Source organism: Rhinatrema bivittatum, chromosome 4 (genome assembly GCF_901001135.1).
Source record: "Rhinatrema bivittatum chromosome 4, aRhiBiv1.1, whole genome shotgun sequence".
NCBI lineage: Eukaryota > Metazoa > Chordata > Amphibia > Gymnophiona > Rhinatrematidae > Rhinatrema > Rhinatrema bivittatum.
In genome coordinates this window covers 302,044,025-302,064,811 of record NC_042618.1, presented here as the reverse complement: position 1 = coordinate 302,064,811, position 20,787 = coordinate 302,044,025, and the positions used below count along the sequence as shown (strand labels likewise).

The following is a 20,787-nucleotide window of genomic DNA, read 5'->3' as shown; positions in this document are numbered from 1 at the left end:
CGCTTCCCTCTCATGGAGCTTGGAAAGGGTTAAGGCTTGTTTGTTGATGTTTCAGCCTCGGCTGAATCTCTACAGTCTGACACAGCACGCTTGTTGATTGGCTGGGCTAGTGCTGCTAGTAATAGGGATCAGATATCAAACTATGTCTTTAGTGATAATCCTTACTAGACTATGACATCAGCGGGACCCAGTGATGCTGCTGATAGTAACCCTGAGTGAAGGGAGGAGGGTCCTGTCGGCTGTACATTAATTACTTCTGCACGGGAGAAGGCTCAGCAGTCGCTTCTTGTGGAGGGTCAGTGTTAGATGGAACCAAGTCTTTCCAAGTCATAAAGGCGCTGGCTAGGGCAACAGAGACCTGTTGTCGGCTCTGGGTGAGCCTCCTCACCCCCTGAGCTCGGGTTGGCTTTGACTGAGGGACTTCCTGGAACTGGAATTCTTTTCCGAAACTCACCATGACACTCCTGGGCTCCGAACATTCCTTGTTGATTCGGAGCAAATTCAGATCAGGTAGGGGTGAGCAGCCGGCAGGACTCTCTTCCAGCCCTCCACAGGGGTAAGCAGCCAGCAGGACTCTCTCCCAGCCCTTCACAGCTCCTGAGTGAAATCCACAGTGTTCCCATCTCTGACCTGCCAGAAAGATGCTGGCTTCTCATTGAGGGACACGGGTTGATATATTGTCCTTATTTTTATTGAATTGTTTTCCACTTCTTTTGGCTCTTAATTTCCACCACAATGATAAAATGTATTATGATATCAAGATCCAATCCCTTTGTGGGACGCTTTTTAAAAAGATTGTTTCTACAGCCCTCAAATGGTGTAATTAAGATGAAAATGATTAAACCTCATACCTGTGCAGTTTGATCACTAATAGGACCAGACTTTTATTCCCAATAGAGAACTAACAAGACATGGGAATATACAACTGAGATGAGCACTCTTCTCTTTTATAGAGAGATGTCTGTAAGTTATAATATCTGAGGTCTCTGAGTGTGTTGTACAATGGGTCCTGCAGAGACATTTCTGCAGGTGTGGGATAGCCTGCGATGCTAAGTGTCAGCTGTGCAGTTCAGGCACACTGTTGCTGTCCATGTCCATCAATCCCTTCCAGATGTGCGAGAAATTCTCGAGAAGGAAATGCTGGAACTGGAAGCAGCAGAATACTAAGGCGAGCAGAGTGCGCCTGAAAGTAAGGAAGGAACAATGTCTGGCGGGGATTGGAGCCTTCTTTTTTTTTTTTTTTGGCTATATATGTTTGTGAGCTGCCGAGGAAGAACTCTGCTGCGGAGGAGACTAGAACACAGAGCGCCTCCAGGGTTCTCTCTTTCTGACAGTAGCAAGGAGAATGTGCTTTTCATTTGTATTTCTTCAGTGTTTAGCAAAAGTTTAGTGTCATGCGAAAGCTAAGCTAGAGTAAAATAAGTTATGGTATTTTTGATTTGACAGATAATGTATGTGTTTATATAAAGTTGTGTACATATATATGCTTGTGTGGATGTGTATTTATAGTGGACTATATGAGCGTATATTGTGTATATTGGTACATAGATATTTATCTATATATCTACATATATAGCATGAGATATAGATATTTATATACATAGTTGTAAATGTGTCAGTTTATAGAGGTGTATAAATATATGAATCTGTAAGTGTACATAAATGTGTGCTGATAGGAGCATGTATGAGTGTATTGGATTGTGTGCAGGGAACTATGCATAAAAGTGTGCTGTGTGAAAATGCATTTATAGAGTATGTTTATATAGGGTCTATGTATGAGTAATTGTGTATATGTACAGACCCATGTTTATAATGTTGTATATGTGTAGGACTTGAGTTGTGTATTGATGTGTGTGTGCTGTAAATAGATATGTGCATGTGTGTGTGTGTGTAGGATATATTTCTATAGGGTTATGTGTGTTTAAGTATTATATGTATAGGTGTGTGTGAAAATATGTTATATGTGTTTATGTATAATTGCATTATGTTTTATGTCTGCATATCTCTCACCTGTGACAATCTAACACAATCATTCTGGAATGGTTACTAAAATTAAACAGCACCATGAATGTAATTAAACATTAATCCTTGTCTATTAGTTTTTCAGTAACTCAGATGAAGGGACCATGGATTTAGGACATTAGTGCTGAATGTAAAGAGAGGGTTAAAAGCTGACTTAAACTGCTGAGTGGTCAATTACAGGATGATTTTCTCAGCAAATATTAAATAATCAGTTACCTGAACAGTAAATTGTGAATCTAAAAACTCCCAAGTGTGTGTGTGTGTGCACGCGCACAGATAATGCATACACATAGTGTGTGCATAAGTTCTCAGGTGTTTGTTTACAAACTTCTAGGTGCATGTGGACAATAATTATAAATACTCAGGTATATGCCTGACCACAGCACTGCTCTCATGACCTGCTCCATGATGACACTTCATGGATTATGGCAGATTCTGAGTAGAGTAGGATAACAGATAAACTGTCCATTAGTTTGGAAGAAATGCTGTTTGTAGCCAAGACGAATCTCTGCTGCCCCCTCGCTGCAGACAGGCATCAGCATCTGTCACTGCAGCCCTTCGAACCCAAAGCAGTCTCTTGCACAAAGTGCAAGAGTGATTCGGTTTTGCTTCTCTAAGTGCAGAACTTTATCACATAGATTGCATTAAGATTTCACAACATATTTTTCAGTGATAGTTTAGCTGATGGCAGACTTCATGGCTATGAAAGGATGTAGATTCCCATGCCTCCTCTGGCTTAGATTTATGACTTGTCTTTCAGTCTTCACTGATTCCCACACTATGAGAGCTGTTCCTTGCCACTTGGCTGCTGAAATATAGGACTTGTTTCTTAGAGTATTTTGCAATTCTTGGATGGCTTATTTATTGAGTAGATATTGTGTGAAAATTCAAGTTGTGACAGTGTTGTCCAAAACTGGATAGCTCCCATGCGATTCTCCCCTAGGTTTGGGGAAGGGATTTTAACTGCAGAGACAAAAGCTTCCAATGAGTACTAGAAAGAAACTCCACCCTTGCCTCCCTTCATAGTGAGAGAAGGGGGAGTATGAGAAGAATTGCAAGCATTATAGGGGGAATATGTTAGACTGAATCATAAGTTCCCTTGGAGTTATTCTAAGCTGAAATCATCAATACTCAAGCAATGGTGGAAAGGTCTTTCGAAATATCCTTGGAACACTGTTGCAATTTATGTTAATAAGTGAGGACAGACTACTCCCTGAATTACTTTGGTGGGGGAGGAAGGGGTGTTAACCCTGCTTCTGTTTGCTACCAGCGCTGCATTGACAGTTAAAAATGTGAAATGTAACAGTGAATTCTTATAGGTAGAGTTCTAGTACTTATATTTGGGCCTGGAGAAAACAGGAGTATTTGTAGGTAATGACAACATCCAGAGGGAGAACTATGTTAGTTTGTAGAAGAAAAAACGTAAATGAGACTGGAGGCACCTTATTCACCAATCGATTTATTGAGAACATTTTTGCTTGAAAGCTTATACCTTAGTAAATCAATTTGTCTCTAGAAGGTTCCACCAGCGTTTTTGGGTTTTTTTTCCGTGTAGGTTGTGATGCCTTTTAAAGGACAAACCAAAAAGTTGAGCTTTTAAGACTTCTCTTTGAAATTGAATTCTGGTAGAATTCTTTTCAGATCACTTCCCATCGCCTGTCTGGATGCCCACAGAACATTGCGCTGTGTGGTTATCCATTTTACAGTTCTGAAATCCAGTTTTCTTCTTTGCACTTTACTGAGTTTGTTCTGACCATCACTGATGTTCCTCATAAGCTGAATCATTATCTTTTTATTAGTACTTTCAAGAATGTATAGAGTACAGGGTAATCAGAGGTAATGCAAATGTTACTTTGGTTCTCTCTCTCTCTCTCTCTCTCTTCCCATTGTACTGATAAAATTAAGACTTCTTCTCCCAAATACTGTAAAATATAGCTAATAAATTGAAATGGGACATGAAAGTAATGTTGACTAGCCAAAGAGATATCTTTCATGGAAAGTAATTGATAGAGTCGGTATGGCTCTATTTCAAACATTGTTCTAGGTCAGTGTACCAAGAAAAAACTCAAGCAGAATTCTTGTGAGTCAAACAGTAAAGTGAGGTGTCCTCAGTCACTGTCAGCTCTACCTGCATCCATCAGAGACAGTTTAAGAGATTTACAGGAGGAATCTGGAATAAACAAATAATGCAAAGGATCTGAGTGTGTTATCACACCGCTTTGCACAGCACTGCGTAAGGCAGTTAGTAAGTTCTAATTTTATTTGTAGATCACTTTGAATTACAATTGTAAGATGCGATGATTCATCAAGTGAAATAAACCATAAAACATGCAGCAAAAAGTTATTTATGGGCAGATAGATAGATAAGACTGAATGGTCATTTACATAAGAACATAAGAAATTGCCATGCTGGGTCAGACCAAGGGTCCATCAAGCCCAGCATCCTGTTTCCAACAGTGGCCAATCCAGGCCATAAGAACCTGGCAAGTTCCCAAAAACTAAGAAGATCCCATGTTACTGATGTCAATAATAGCAGAGGCCATTCCCTAAGTCAACTTGATTAATAGCAGTTAATGGACTTCTCCTCCAAGAATTTATCCAAACCTTTTTTAAACCCAGCTACACTAACTATACTAACCACATCCTCTGGCAACAAATTCCAGCGCTTAATTGTGTGCTGAGTGAAAAAGAATTTTCTCCGATTAGACTTAAATGTGTTGCTTGCTAACTTCATGGAGTGCCCCCTAGTCCTTCTATTATCTGAAAATGTAAATAAGTGTAGATGGATAGATAGCAGAACTGAGATCCAATTTGTGAACATGGATTTTATTTTTGTTAACAAATGATTACCTAAGAACATAAGAAATGCCATACTGGATCAGACCAAAGCTCCATCAATCCCAGCATCCTACCGCCAATAGTGGCCAATCTAGGTTACAAGTACCTAGTAGGATCCCAAAGAATAGATCCTCCTTGCTCGATATTTCAAAAGGACTATTGAGAAAGATTTGTTTTTTTGCAGATGATACCAAAATCAGCAACATAGTAGACACCTAAGAAGGTGTGGAAAACATGAGGAGGGATGCAACTAAGCTTGAGGAATGGTCTAGAGTCTGACAGTTAAGATTTACTGCAAAATATTCAGGGTCATGTATTTCGTGGTGAAAAAACCCAAGGAGCAGTACAGTATACAGGCAAAATTCTTCTATGCTCAAAAGAAGAGCAGGATCTGGGGGTGATCATGTCTGATTATATCAAGGTGGACAAACAGGTGGATAAGGCAATGGCAACAGCAAGGAAGATGCTTGGTTGCATAAGGGAGAGGAATAGTCAGCAGGAAAAAAGGAGGCAATATTACTTCTGTATACCCCTGGTGAGACTCCATTTGGAATACTGAGTACAATTCTGGAGTCAGTCTGGAGGTTTGGTCTTCATTGTAAAACATATGGACAGACTTAAGGATCTCAACTTGTATACTTTAGAGGAAAAGCAGGCAGGGGACATATAATAACATTTAAATACATTGCAAAGTGAAATTATGAACTCTATATCTGGAGTAAAGGCAGAATCAGGATGGGAATGAGGGTGGGGGTGGGGGTTTTGAATAACAGGGAGAGTTATGCTTTTGATTGGTTAAAGATTGTGTTATATGAATATTGTGTAGAAGGAACAATTGCACACTGTTTGCTTTATATTATATGTATGTGGTTTGTGGAATTCTCTCAGTAAAGAAGACTTTTACATAAATACCTCCAAGGTATCTATGCAGAGAAGTGGGCCTCTTTCAACAGAAAAGAGGCTCTAGAATCTGGGATCATGGGATGAGTATGAAAAGGGGTAGATTCAAAAGTAATCTAAAAAAAGAATTTTTTACAGAAAGGGTGGTAGATAGATATATGGAGCAGCCTCCCAGTGGATATTGCTGCACTTGAAAAGGTACAGAGAGAGTGACCAAAGGGGATGGAATGGCTCCCTTATGAGGAAAGGCTAAAGAGGTTAGAGCTGTTCAGCTTGAAGAAAAGGTGACTGAGGGAGGATATGATAGAGGTTTATAAAAACATGAGAGGACTAGAACAGGTAAATGTGAATTGGTTATTTACTCTTTCAGATAATGGAAGGACTAGGGGGCACTCCATGAAGTTAGCAAGTAGCACATTTAAAACAAATTGGAGAAAAATCTTTTTCACTCAGCGTACAATTCAGCTCAGAGCTAGAGGATGTAGTTAGGGTAGAGTGTAGCTAGGTTTAAAAAAGGTTTGGATACATTCCTGGAGGAAAAGACCATAAACTGCAATTAATCAAGTTGACTTAGAGAATAGCCACTGTTATTACTAGCATTGGTAGCATGGGATCTATTTAATGTTTGGGTACTTGCCAGGTACTTGTAACCTAGATTGGAAACAGGATGCTGGGCTTGATGGACCCTCAATCTTCCCAGTATGACAATTTCTTATGTTCTTATGTGGTGAATCCAACTAAGCATTGGTGAACCACAGGGATCTCTAAAGTTTTGGTAAGGATTGTAGAGCTAAGCAATTTGAATGGATGGGCAGACTAGACAGGCCATATAGTCTTTTGTGTTTCTCGTCATGTTTCTCTCTAAATAACCATTCCCTAGATACCTGTTCCATCCCACTCAAAATTTTATAAACCACTGGAATATCTCCTCTCAGCTGTCTTTTCTCCAGGCTGAAAGGACCTAATCTACTCAGTCTTTCCTTATCATTTTGGCCATTCTTCTATATCTTTTCTAAATCCGCTATATCTTTTTTGAGATGGGGGAAACCAGAATTGCAAATAAGGTACAGTCACAACATGGATCAATATAGAGGCATTATGATATCCTCAGTTTTACTTTCCATTCCATTCCTAATAATATATAATATTTTATTTGCTTTTTTGACTGCCACTGCATACTGGGCCAAGGATTGCAAAATATTGTCAAAAATGATTTGAATATCCATTTCCTGAGTGCTGATGCATAATATAGAACACAGTATTGTACACCTATCATTTGGATTATTGTCCCATATATGAATCACTTTGCATTTGTCCACATTAAATTTCATCCGCCATTTTGATGCCCAGTCCTCCAGCTTTGCATATTCCCCTTACAACTATTCATGACTGGTTCATGAGATAATAACTTTGAATAATTTTCTGTCATCTGTAAATGTGATCACTTTACTCATCTCTCCATTTTCCAGATCATAAATATATTAAAAACTACTGGCTCCAGGACTGATCCTTGGAGGTCTCCATTATCTTTCTCGATTGATGGGAGATATGATAGAGGTCTTTAAAATCATGAGCGGTCTTGAACGAGTAGATGTGAATCGGTTATTTACACTTTCAAATAACAGAAGAACTAGGGGGCACTCCATGAAGTTAGCAAGTAGCACATTTAAGACTAATTGGAGAAAATTCTTTTTCACTCAACTCACAATTAAGCTCTGGAATTTTTTGCCAGAGGATGTGGTTAGTGCAGTTAGTGTAGCTGGGTTCAAAAAAGGTTTGGATAAGTTCTTGGAGGATAAGTCCATTAACTGCTATTAATCAAGTTGACTTAGGGAATAGCCACTGCTATTAATTGCATCAGTAGCATGGGATCTTCTTGGTGTTTGGGTACTTTCCAGGTTCTTGTGGACTGGTTTGGCCTCTGTTGGAAACAGGATGCTGGGCTTGATGGATCCTTGGTCTGACCCAGCATGGCAATTTCTTATGTTCTTATGTGAATGACCATTCAGCTTTTAACCACTTACCAATCCACAATAGGATATTGCCTCCTATCTATTATGGGCTTCGGAGTCCAGGAAATCCACCTGGGGAGTGGCATAGGACTGCAAGGCAGGACTTGGAGCAAGACAAGGACTGGTCTTCCTCCTAGCCACCCCCTCCCCCGCAGGTCTCTGAAGTGGCAGTACATCATAGTGGTGAGTCCACTGGATAAGGCTTGGACAAGGCAGGCTGGAGACAAGACTTGGACAAAGGCAGGCTGGAGACTAAGCAGGACCTGGAACTAGAGAAGACAAGGATGATACAAGACAAGGACAGGTCTCTGGTACAGGCAGGAGTGGACTCTGGAACAGACAGGACAAGACCAACAAGGCAGACTAGGGTAGGACTTAGACAAGGCAGACAAGGGAAACACAGAATAAAGAACACAGAAACCCAAAGGCAGCAAGGTTTGGAACAGACAGAATAGGCCTGAAGGCTCCAAGGCAGGATACAAGAGAGAATAGCCAAAGGCCTCAAGAAAGGGAGCAAGACAAGATAGGCCCAAGGGCCTCAAGGCAAGGCAAGACATGAACAAGGATCAGGTCACGGATCCAGAAGCTACACCATAAGAACATAAGAACTTTTCTTCCAGGAACTTATCTAGACCTCTTTAAAACCCAACTACACTAACATTGTTTACCACATCCTCCAGCAATGAATTTCAGAGTTTAACTATGCATCAAGTAAAAAAAAAAAAAAAGGTTTTCTCATATTTGTTTTAAATGTATTACCTAGCAACTTCATTGCATGTTCCTAGTCTTTGTACTTTTTGAAAGAGTAAACAACTGATTTGCATTTATGCATTTTACTGAATGCATTATTTTATAGACTATATTATATCTCTTCTCAGCTGTCTCTTCTCCAAACTGAAGAGTACTGACCTAAGAACATAAGAAAATTGCCATATTAGGTCAGACTGAGGGTCCATCAAGCCCAGCATCCTGTTTCCAACAGTGGCCAGTCCAGATTACAAGTACTTGGCAAGTACCCAAACATTAAGTAGATCCCATGCTACTAATGACTGTAGTAACAGTGGCTATTCCCTAAGACAACTTGATTAATAGGATTTAATGGACTTCTCCAGGGACATTAAATTTCATATGCCATTTGGATGCCCAATCTTCCAGTCTCGCAAAGTCCTCCTGCAATTTAGTCACAATCCACATGTGATTAAATTGCAGGATCATCTGCAAATTTGATTACCTCACTAATCATATCACTTTCCAGATCATTTATAAATATATTGAAAAATATTAGTCCTAATACATATCCTTGAAGCACTCTACTGTTTACCTTTTTCCACTGTGAAAACAGACCATTTAAACCTACTCTTTGTTTCCTGTCTTTTAACCAGTTTGTAATCCACAAAAGGACATTGTCTCCTATCCCATGACCTTTTTGTTTTCTTAGAAGCCTCTCATGAGGGACTTTGTCAAATGCCTTCTGAAAATACAAATACACTACATCTACCGGTTTACGTTTATCCACATGCTTATTAAACCCTTCAAAAATAATGAAGCAGATTTGTGAGGCAAGACTTTCCTTGGGTAAATCCATGCTGGCAGTGTTCCATTCAACCATGTCTTTCTATAAGCTCTGTGATTTAGATCTTTAGAATAGTTCCCACTCTTTTTCTAGCACTGAAGTCAGGCTCACCAGTCTATAGTTTCCAGAATCACCACTGGAGCCCTTTTGAAATATTGGGGTTACATTGGCTACCCTCCAGTCTTCAGGTACAATGGATGATTTTAATGATAGGTTAGAAATTTTAACTACTAGATCTGAAATTTCATTTTTTAGTTCCTTTAGAATCCTGGGGTGCAGATCATCCGGTCCAGGTGATTTGTTACTCTTTAGTTTGTCAATCTAGCCTACTACATTTCCCATGAGAAGACAAGGCTACTTTGGCAAGATGGGTTTACATAGAGTTAGGACTTGGGCGTGGGAAGGGCAGTGAGGAGGAGCTTGACAAGACTAGTGATGAGGCACACTGAAGCCTCTGCTGGTGAGGAGGCATCATGAAGGTAGGATAAAGCTGTATAACAGGCAAAATCCTCGCACTATCGGATGATTTTTTAATTTCCCAATAAGTCGTTCATGAGGAACTTTGTCAAATGCCTTCTGAATATCCAGATACACAATATTAACTGACTCATCCTTGTCATCATCAGGGTTATTTGTCAAATAGCGTTATGGCATTTTTGCATGCGTTAAGCACATTTAACGCATGCAATAGCACCATAATGTATGGTGAATGCAAATGAGAAAAAGAGGAGTGGGTTCACTGTTTTGTGAAGCCCTATTGCATGGCTTTAAAGCTTCTGGATAGCCAGCCTAGTGATCAGGGTGAGAGAGAGAAAGAGAGAGAACCTAGCCATAGTGCCCTCACACTAGATAGGTATTTAAATCTCTAAGGGAAGCCCACCTAGTAATTCAAGGAGAGATTTAGGTATTTGTGTAGGGGTTAGGGGCCACTTTGACATTCAAAGTGAGAGGTATAAACAGCATAGTGCTCTCTTGTGAAGATTTCATGACCTTCGGAATGAGGAAACTCACTCAAAGATGAGATTTGTGCAATGTTCTTTCAACCTAGCTTGATGGACTCTCTACCTAGGTTGAGAGAACATTGCACAAATCTCATCTTTGAGTGAGTTTCCTCACTCTGAAGGTCATCAAGTCTTCACAAGAGAGCATTGTTCTGTTCATACATTTCACTTTGAATGTCAAAGTGGCCCCTAACCCCTACACTAATACCTAAACCTCACCTCGAGTTACTAGGTGGGCCTCCCATAGAGATATAAATACCTATCTAGTGTGCAGGTACCATGGCTAGTCTCTCTCTCTCTCTCTCTCTCTCTCTCTCTCTCTCTCTCTCTCTCTCTCTCTCATAAAATACCATAATTCTGGCACTTATCTCAAAGTGTGAAAAAGTTATCACAATTTGTATTAACTTAGCACTTCACATAGGTATTACCATAAAACACACTCCTTTTTCTATTGCATGTGATATTTAGTGCATTTTGATAAATCCAGGCCCATGTTTGGTAATCCTTCAAAAAAAATCCAACAGATTTGTAAGGTATGACTTCCATTTATTAAAATCCACGTTCACTCAGTCCCTTTAGTATGTGTCTATCCTGATGGCCAATAATTTTGTTTTTTAAAATATCTCCAACAATTAGGGAGTTTAGGGGCTGTCAGAGCTGTGTGCGATACACTAGCACGGGCAATTTCATGGTAAATAACTACACCTTTTCCTGGGATGCTAAGGAGTCGACAATCGCAGCCGATATCACCGGATATGATAATGCAACGCCGCATGCGTTACTGTGTGCTGCGATGCAGCCGGCTGCTCATTTGCCTCACCACGCCCCTTTTTCTATTGCAGGCAATCATCATTTCACTATAATTATAGTGACATGATGAATCTAGGTCTTACCCCTAGATTCATCAAAATGCAATAATAATGCATGGATAACGCCTGCAATAAGAAAAAGGGGTGTATTTAGAGTAATTTTAGAATTACCGCATAGTGCAGTAATTTAGTGCTTCACATAGGTGTTATCATAGCAGGGTACCATCAAGCTAGGGCGAGATAACATAGTACAATAATTTCATCTTTGTGAGACTTTCTTCACTCCAAATAAAGTCAAATCTTCACCTAGGTGTAACTTGCTGTTTCTACGTCTCCCTCTACATGATAAACTGGCCCATAAACCCTAAACCACCACTAACACCTCACCTCGAGCTATTAGATGACCCTCCTATAGGCATATAAATAGTTGCGTACTATGAAGGCCTCCCCAAAGGCTCTCTTTCTCTCTCTCTCTCCCTCCCCCCTCTCTTTGGTGTTAAAATTGCCCCTCATTTTAATAATTCCTGCCCAAACTCCTCCCTGATTCCACCACTTCCCAAAATTTGCATTCATGCCATGCGATACCATTATTATCGCATGCATTAATCCATTATTGTGTGCGCTAATGCCATAACACATTTTGATGAATGACCCTGTTAGTTAGTTGGTTAGGTTTATCCAGCTAACTATAGGATAGGTCAACAGACCAACCAGAGTTAGCTGGATGAGTTATCTGGCTAACTCTGAATATCCCAGGTGTGCCCTCGGAATGCTCCAAAATTATCCAGCTAAATTCTAGCTGACCAATTTATTATCCAACTAGAATTTAATCAGATAAGTATCCAAATTGTCATTTAGCCAGATAACTTCTGAGTTGTCTGGCTAAATGCTTTTGAATTTGGACCTCACAGTTTGATTACTATGGCTTTGTCTTCCTTAAGCACCCCTTTTACCGACATATGTTTCTTATGTATCATCTCTGGCATCTTGATCAAGCTGTTTTGGACATTTGTTGTAAGGAAATCCCATGAAACAAGTAAACAGAGAGACCGAAAAGGATAGGCAGAGAGAGAGAGAGAGAGAGAGAGAGACCAACCAAGTCAGGTGAATAGTTTTAATGTTATTCTGAGATTGAAAAACTTAGCCTCAGGTGCATGAATAACCATGGATACGCTGATACTGTGCATATAATGAGCTCAGTTGTGGCCAAACCTTCTCCAAGTCATGGAATGCATTATCAGTTTCATTACAATATACATGAGGTTTTCTTTTTATCTCATTTTAGACTTGCAAAGTTGCTCAGCTACAGAAACAGGCAGAGGGAGCACACAGAATATCTTTGGGCTGTCATATCAGCACAATTAAAAGGAAAGAAGTCAAAAACAGTTACCCATGCATCAGTCACAGTTCTGCCTCTTTTATATACTTATTCCAACATTTTTTAAGCTAGGCTCCTTGTGGTATAATACAGAAAAAAGCAGTATTCACACACAGGAAAAATGCATGTTTAATGCGGCAATTCCCCCCCATCTTCAAAAAAACTCCAGCAATGCCATTGCAAGTTACAAAGGGTTACACTGGTATACAAATGTTTAGAAGTCATCTGCTTTAGTGATAAAATGTGCCATTTATTAGTGATGATGATGTGCTGAATTCAACTATGACAATTAAACCAGTTCGGCTACTGTTTCCATGATACTTAAGTTTATACATTTTATGTCTATGTCTATTGCATAGAAAGAGTTTTAATCATAAATTGTAAACTTAGGTCTTTTTGTGTATTTATGGTTACATACTATTTTATTTCTGTTCTTAGGGCTATTCTTTCCTCACAATGTATAACTATACTCAATATTCAACATGAATGAGGACTATCAAACTTTTCTAACAAAGAAATTTTCTCAAAACTTAGGGAATTAGTATCAGAATATTAGTGCTCAATCTTCTAGGCTCTTGCCCTTACAGGGCTACAACCATATTCATGGCAACAACAGCACTTGATTCTTAACATCATTTACCAATTTAATGGGAATTGGTAAATGAGGTTAACAATCAAATGCTGAATTGGTAAATGAGGTTAACAATCAAGTGCTGTTGTTGCCATGAATATGGTTGTAGCCCTGTAAGGGCAAGTGCCTAGACGATTGAGCACTAATATTCTGATACTAATTCCCTAAGTTTTGAGAAAATTTCTTTGTTAGTTAGAAACGTTTGATAGTCCTCATTTATGTTGAATATTGAGTATAGTTATACATAATATTTTACCCATCCTATTTATGTAATACTTTAAAAATTAAATCAGCAAAAGGATTATAGAAATAAAGGCCATTACTTTGAAACAAAAATCAAAAACTATTATGTATATATATATATATGTGCATAGTTTAGTCCTTATTCAGTGGTTACTTGGCTGTTTTTGGCTTGTCTCTTGTATTAATTAAATGAACATCTCTTGTCACTGTCCAACAATAGTCTGCAAGCATTGATGGGCTCCATTTGCTCTGATACCGTTTTTCCAGTGCTGTAATGCCCTGGTGCATTGACTCGCCATGCCCATCGCTCACTGCTCTACAGTTTGGTGGAAAAAAAATCTAGATGAGAGCGCAATAAATGTATCTTTAGTGACATGTTGCAGCCAAGGCTTTTGTATGTCTTAAGGAGGTTTTCCACCAACTCTTATCTGTCTGCCTTGTTATTTCCGAGAAAATTTGTTAACAATAACTGGTAGGCTTTCCACGCCATTTTTTTCCTTGCCTCGCTAATCTAGGGCAATTTGTTCAGCAGAGTGATGTAAACTGAATTATGATTCCAACATCATTACTTCTAGGAATAACATAATGCAATTCATAACATGCATGGTGCAATACGAGTTTCACATTTCATCATTCATTGCTGTGCCCAAAAAGCAAGTACTGTCCAAACCAAACCCAGTCACAGATTATTCATCGATTCAGTCAAAGATGTATATTAGTCATTTCTGGTTTAATTTGAGATCCTTCCCTTCTTAACTAACTTATCTTCCACAATTCCCAAGTCAAAGGTCATGTACACTGACCCAATAGCATATCTTGAAAACTAAAGCCAAGCAACAATTTTAAGCATCATTTTAGTTCTCATTGACCCAGATTTAGTAACATTTGAGTACATTCATTTCAAAAGCATTTTGGCTGAAGACCAGTGTTATTCACCCTTTCAAATAGTACTAGGACTAGGGGACACACCAGGAAACTTAAGTGATACCAGATTTAAAACAAATTGGAGAATGTATTTTTTCAGTCAATGATAATTAAGCTGTGGAATTTGTTGTCAGAGGATGTGGTCAAAATTAATAGCATAGCAGGGTTTAAAAAAGGTGTGCGCAGCATATATGGCAAGCACAAAAGAATGAACACATCTGGAGTCACAAGACTAAATGTAGTCATCTCCGTTTTGTAATGCCTGATGCTATTTATGAAAACAGTGCCCTGAAGGTGCTTCAGCTGTGTCACAGAAGCACAAATAGATGTGGTTTCTTTAAAAAGCTCTGGGATGTCCTCTTAGTGATAGCACCATACAATATAAAAAAGCATCCAAGAGATGTTCATGCTCATTGCCTGACTGAAAATCAGGGGTTGCAACCAATACTGCACTAACTTCACCATATCATCCCCCTATCCCTAGTCCTTGCTCCCTTTCTTTGCCTCCCCAAGCCCATCTCCCTCCCTTTTTCCTTCTCACACTTCTCCCCCCATCCCCAGACCTCTCATCCTCTCATTTCCCCATTCCTGCTCCTCTTCCCTTCCTCTTCCTATTCCTACTTCTGTCTCCTTCTCCTATTCCCATGACTAAGATCTCCTCCCTGTACTGGTAATTTAAAAAAATATCAGCCTGATTTTAAATCCCTCTCACGCGTAAAATCCGGCGTTTACGTGCGGGGTCGGGCCTTACGCACGCTGAACCTATTTTCAAAAAGGCTCAGCCACGCGCGTAAAAGGCCGGTACATGCATACGTGCTATCCTTCCCGCAAGGGGCGGGCCTGGGGGCGGAGCGGGGGCAGGCCGGGACAGCCGGCCAGCGCACGCAGTATAAGAAAAAAACCCCCAAAAGGTAGGACTTAGGGGTGGGGAAGGGAGGCAAGGGTAGGGGGTAGGGGGTAGGGAACTGGGGAAGGCCGCGATGCGACGGCGCGCAAAACTAGCAAACATGGATTTTGCAATCCATGCCCCTTGCGGGGATGGATTGCAAAATCCAGTGTGCATGTGTGTGCGGCCAGCCGATTTTATAACACGCACACATGTTATAAAATCGTTGTGTCCATGTGTGCGCACCAAGTAGCATGTGCACATGGACGTGCACGCACCTATTAAAATCTACCCTTATATAATTATTTTAACTTAAATTTTAAGAATGCATCTTGGTGGGAAATGTATATAAAGCTACAATAAGATAAAATACTGTATAAAGAAGAAAAATAATCAACAAAGAAATAACTTTTCAAGCAAAACTCCACCAATTAATCAGTATTCCAAGAAAGTTAGAAACCTAACAATAGGGAGGAATAAAGGTTAATTCCCTTAACTTAATACCCACTAATAGAAAGGAGGGGTAACCAACCATGACAATTTAGCCCTCAGCTTCTGACTTATCCATGGAGACCGAAAATGGAGTTTTACCATGAACTGTTTTATCACAAAGAGTAAGTTGACAAGATTCAAAGAACACATATTTTAGATTCTGGCATGTAACTATAGTTGAGGTTTATAAAAAAAAATAAAATAAAATACCCCCAGTGCTTTAGCAATAAAAATCACTTTCTTTCCTGTAGCTTTTTTTTTTTTTAATCTTCCACCTTCTGTGATACTTCAAAGCAGATTACGTTCAGGTACTGTACATTTGTCCCTATCCCTAGAGGACTCACAGTCTAACAGCCTTATTAACTAAGCCACAGTAAATATAAGGAATTGCAACACAAAATGTACCTTGAAAATTGCACGTGGTTAAGAAATATTGCACAAAGCAGTGTTTTACCACTTCACGCATTGCGATGAAATACTGCTTTGCGCAATATTTTCTTGCTTTATAAAAGATAACTTCCTGTTCCTGCTCCTTTGAGGGTTGGTTAGGCGTTAGAGGTGAGAAGAGTGAAGTGTTGAAGGTGAGAGGAGTTTGAAATGAGAGGAAACTTTGAGTTACAATTACCTGAGTGCTTTGTCTTGTCTTTTTGTGTTTTCCTACTGTTACCTTTTCTGTAGCCTCATTTCTGAATGAAAAAAGAGTGTGTGTGTGTATTTGTTCTTTTTGTCTTGAGTCTCTGTTTGGCCTTTTTGTGAAAGGGCAGCTTGTGTGTGCGTGCTAGAGGTGAGGATGGTGAGTGGCAGGAGAGCAAGTGAGTGGGGAGAGTGAGGATAGGGAGGACAGGAGAGAATAAGAGGGATAGGAGAGGATGGGGGGGGAGGGGTCCAGAATCGGGCCAGGGAAGAGGAGCACCGGAGGGAGGGAGGCGGAAACTAGAAGTAGAGTGAGGGGGAGAGGGAATGGTAGCAGTAGGAAGGAGGTAGTGAGGCCACTCAGAGGAGAGTAATCGGGGAGAGGGGGGAGGAGGATGGTCAGGGAGCTGGGAGTGGGTCGGAGAGACAGGAAGGGAGAGAACAGACCTCCCCTCTGGAAGTGGCAACCTAGCCAGGTAGCAGCAGCAGCAAGGGCAGGCAGCAACTGTATGCCGCAAGTTCTCCACAGAGCAGAATGATATGCTCATACAAGGAGTTCTGGCTAAGTACAAACAGTTCGTCAGATGGCAGGCAGCAAACGCATACAAGGCCATGAAGACCATCATCTGGAACAGGATTGCCAGCGAGGATGGAAGAAGATGTACCAGTGATCAGTATAGCTGTGAGTGTGGTGAAGAAAAGCTGCCTCTAGAAGTCTTCTTTCATACTAAGGGAACTGAAATAAATATATTGAGAATGGAGGTGCTCTGGATAAAGATCCAATCTAATTGGTCTGCAGTCTCCTGGCTCCTGGTCTTCAGCCTTCACACTCCTGCATTAGCCTCTTTATTGGCTATCGCCTTTTATTACAGACATCCATAGACATTTGCTTATATAGCCAATGACAATAGGTTACCAATCCTGCACCTCTTAACTGTATTGGGGTGTTGTACTCTTTGCTGCCTGTTTTATACCTATGGACTGTATAGTGGTCTTTCACTCCTTGCTGCCTGCCTCATACCTCTAAACCGTACTGGGGTGTTTCACACTTTGAGCCTGCACCAAAGTGGACTGTTACTAGCAGGAACTCATGGTGCTATGCTAAACAGATGTATGGACATGTCCTATCATTTAGTCCTGCTCTCTTCAAATGGGTTACCCAGTCTGCTTATTGGCCTTTGTTCTTTGTGCTCACCTGTAAGTTTATGGATAAGATGACGTGCTTGCTCTGTAACCTTTGTTCAGTGGGCTAATTATGGTAGACTGTATCTCTATTTTCACACCACTAAGGCCTAAAGGTGACAATGGCTTTTGTCACTTATCTTTTATATGTATGGGGTTCTTGCAAATGTAGTGGGACCCCTGGATCACTGGTAGGCTAAATCCAAGGGGGCTACAGAGTTTCCAGAGCTTTCTCTTCCTTCCTGGACTCCTTATTTTTTCAGACATATCTTAGCTCTTGAAATACCAGGTTCATACGACAGGGAAGAGGTTTATAGTTCCAGAGTCTCTGGTGCAGTAATGGCAAATCACAACTCAGTCCAACTTCACCAGCACTTTGAGTCAGCGAGTTACTCACAGTGGTTGGTAGGAGCAGAAGTCCAGTGCACCCTTAAATGACCCACCAAGTTTAATGGTAGTTTTCAACTGAAGAAATCTTTACTAACTTAAAAAGAATAATCCAAGAAAGTATGGCAAAAATCATAAAGAGCAAAATGAAAATCATAACCTGAAAAGCAATGGTTTCTTTGTCTATGGGCATTTGTTAGCCACTCTTCTTCCTGTAACTGACCCATTCTCCACTATCCCTGCCCCGCAGAAGGTGAGATGGTTGTCCTCAGTAATAACCATAAATGGGTGGGTGGGGGGGAGGAATACATAACTCCAAATTCTCCAAAATAGCTGTATCAAAAAACTTATTCCGATAGTTCCTCACCCACTGTTCACTGGCCATGGGGAAAAAACAGCCAATCACCAATGTCCACAGCAAGGGGGAATCAACCTTACTGCAAAAGCTGGTCTCAAAAATCTCCAACAACTTCTCATCAAACTTATCCCCAAAAAACCTTACCCTTTCCTGTTTACTGGATGCAAAGGTGAAAAACAGAGTCCCAGCCCTTTAGAAACAGGGGGTTTGCCCATCCTTCAGGATAGGGACCACAGGACCACAAACAGCAAACACTTCATTGCTCCAAACATCTTCTACTCTTCTCCAAATTCCCATCCCTGGGTCAGTGCACTGTGAGGCAGCAAAGGCCCCTCCTTGATCAGTGTGGCAGGGATGCAGAAAGACTCTCCTTAGGGAGGAAAGATCCTCGGCAATACATACCCCAAGCCATATCCTACAAAAAAGTGGGGTAAAAACAAAGGGAGGACTCCAAAAATGCCAAGCCCCAAAATGCTGGAAAAAAAAGGGCAAAAGGTAGCAGGTGCTTCACAAAGAATAAAAGTGACCTTGTTGTTTTGACAAATGTTTGCCAATAAAAAGGCAATTTATTTTTCTCTAATCTGCAGTTGGGTAAGGTTTATTTTTTAGGTTAGGAGTAACATATTTGGTCCTGTTGGAATTCTACACAACTGCGGAACGCAGAATTCCCTGCAGATTTCCCCAGCTGCGCAGAATCTGCGCAGAATTTGACAGGGCTCGGAGTGCCACGAGAGGAGGCCATCCCACTCGTGGCAAAGATGAAGCAGGCCCAGGCTTGCCATGAGCGGAGGCCGTCCCACTCGCAGTGAAGATGGAGCTGGCCTCGATGAGAGTGTGTGTGTGTGTGTGTGTATGTGTGTGTGTGTGTGTGTGTGTGTGCACCTGTGTGTAAGACTGCGAGCCTGGGGAATGAGAGAGAGCATGTATGAGGGTGTGTGGGTGTGTGGGTGCCAGAGAGAGGGAGCTATATGAGGAGATTGTGAAGGAGTGTGTATATGTGTGAGAACTGGGAGCTGGTGTGTGTGAAAAAGGGATTGTGTGTGAAGGTGTTTGTGAGTGAGGGAGCCTATGTGAAGGTGTGTGTATGTGTAAGAAAGAGAGCCCGTGTAATGGATGTGTGTGTGTGTGTGTGTGTGTGTGTTTGAAAGAGAGAGAGGGAGCCTATGTGTATGGGGGATGAGCGAGAGAGGGAGCGAGTGTGCAGGGGTGTGTGAGAGAGAGACATAGGTAGCCTGTGTGAGGGTGTATGCGTGAGAGAGAAAGGGAGCCTGTGTGTGTGTGTGTGTGCAAGAGAGAGAGAGGGAGCCTGTATGGGGAGGGGGTGTGCGAGAGAGAGAGAGAGGGAGCCTTTATGGGGGGTTGTGAGAGAGAGGGGGGAGTCTGTATGAGGGTGTATGTGTGTACATGAGAGAGAGAGAGAGAGAGTCATTATGACAGGGAGTGTGCGAGTGAGAGAGAGAGAGAGAGAGAGAGAGGAAGGTTGTATGAAAGGGGGGTGTATGTGCACTAGAGAGAGAGGGAGCCTGCGTGTGTGTGTGTGTGTGTGTGAGAGAGAGAGAGAGAGAGAAGGAGAGGGAGGGTCAGAGGGAGCCTGTGTGAGGGGCAATACTGACAGAGGAATCAAAACTGGGAGTGGAGATAGAGTGGAAGGAGTTGAGCCTAGAGGGAGAGAGAAGTGATAGTGGCAGGTGGAGGAGTTGGGGCTGGAGAGGGTAAAGTGAAAGGAGACTGGCCAGGGGAGTAGGGAGAGAGGGTAAAAGAGACACTCTTACAAGGAACTTCTAAGGAAATTCTGCTCAAAATATTTACAACTTTCCGGGTCATTTATCAAACCGCAAGGTGCTGGTATCGCAGCAGTACAATATAAATTACAAGAAGGGGAGGAGTGCAGGCAAGGTTTGGGTGGAGTTATATTCCGGCAGTGCTGCGGGCGATAATGTTTTCTACATTATCACTGGCAGCACCTCGGGAAATAACTACTACACCTTTTCCCGTGGCATTGTGGGTGCTAAACTGTGCGGCCGACTGCACAATTTCACCCCCGCCCCTTTTTTGCGCGTGGCCTAGAATGATGAATCTAGGCCTCTGCATCTTTAAGTAATTTTTTTCTGTGTTACATTTTAAATTAATTACGTAAAGGCTGTCATGTATATTGTGTTATTTTCATCAATATAAAGTATACAGAATTTTGCAAAATTTTAAGTTTTTGTGTACAGAATTTTAAAATTTTTTTGCGCAGAATTCCCCCAGGACTACATATTCAATGCCCTTTAGACAGAACACTTGTCAGTTCTCCATCTAAATGGCTACTTTATCATATTACTCTTTCTTCTCCAGTTCTAACTGTGAGCTGGAGAAGAAAGGAGCATGTTGGGGGCCTTCTGGAACAGGGCATAGTTAGGTTATTAACTGATCCGCCAAACTACAATATTAGGAATTAGCTGGTTATGTTAGTAGCCTAACCACAGACATGCACCAGAACGGGTCTAAAGTTGTTTGGTAACATATCCCCCGATAA

The 20,787-nt window shown here is 41.1% G+C and overlaps 1 protein-coding gene across 4 annotated transcripts in view; it reads left to right on the top strand.

Annotated features, from left to right (window-relative positions):
* The first annotated feature begins 206 nt into the window (after positions 1–206).
* The window catches only part of MYOCD (myocardin), a 332,840-nt gene continuing 312,259 nt past the window's right edge, over positions 207–20,787 (top strand). For all 4 annotated transcript variants that reach the window (XM_029600231.1, XM_029600233.1, XM_029600232.1 and 1 more), the window contains exon 1: positions 207–510. In XM_029600231.1, the coding sequence (XP_029456091.1) occupies positions 456–510 (55 nt within the window). In that variant the 5' untranslated portion in view covers positions 207–455. The remainder of the gene's footprint in view (positions 511–20,787) is intronic.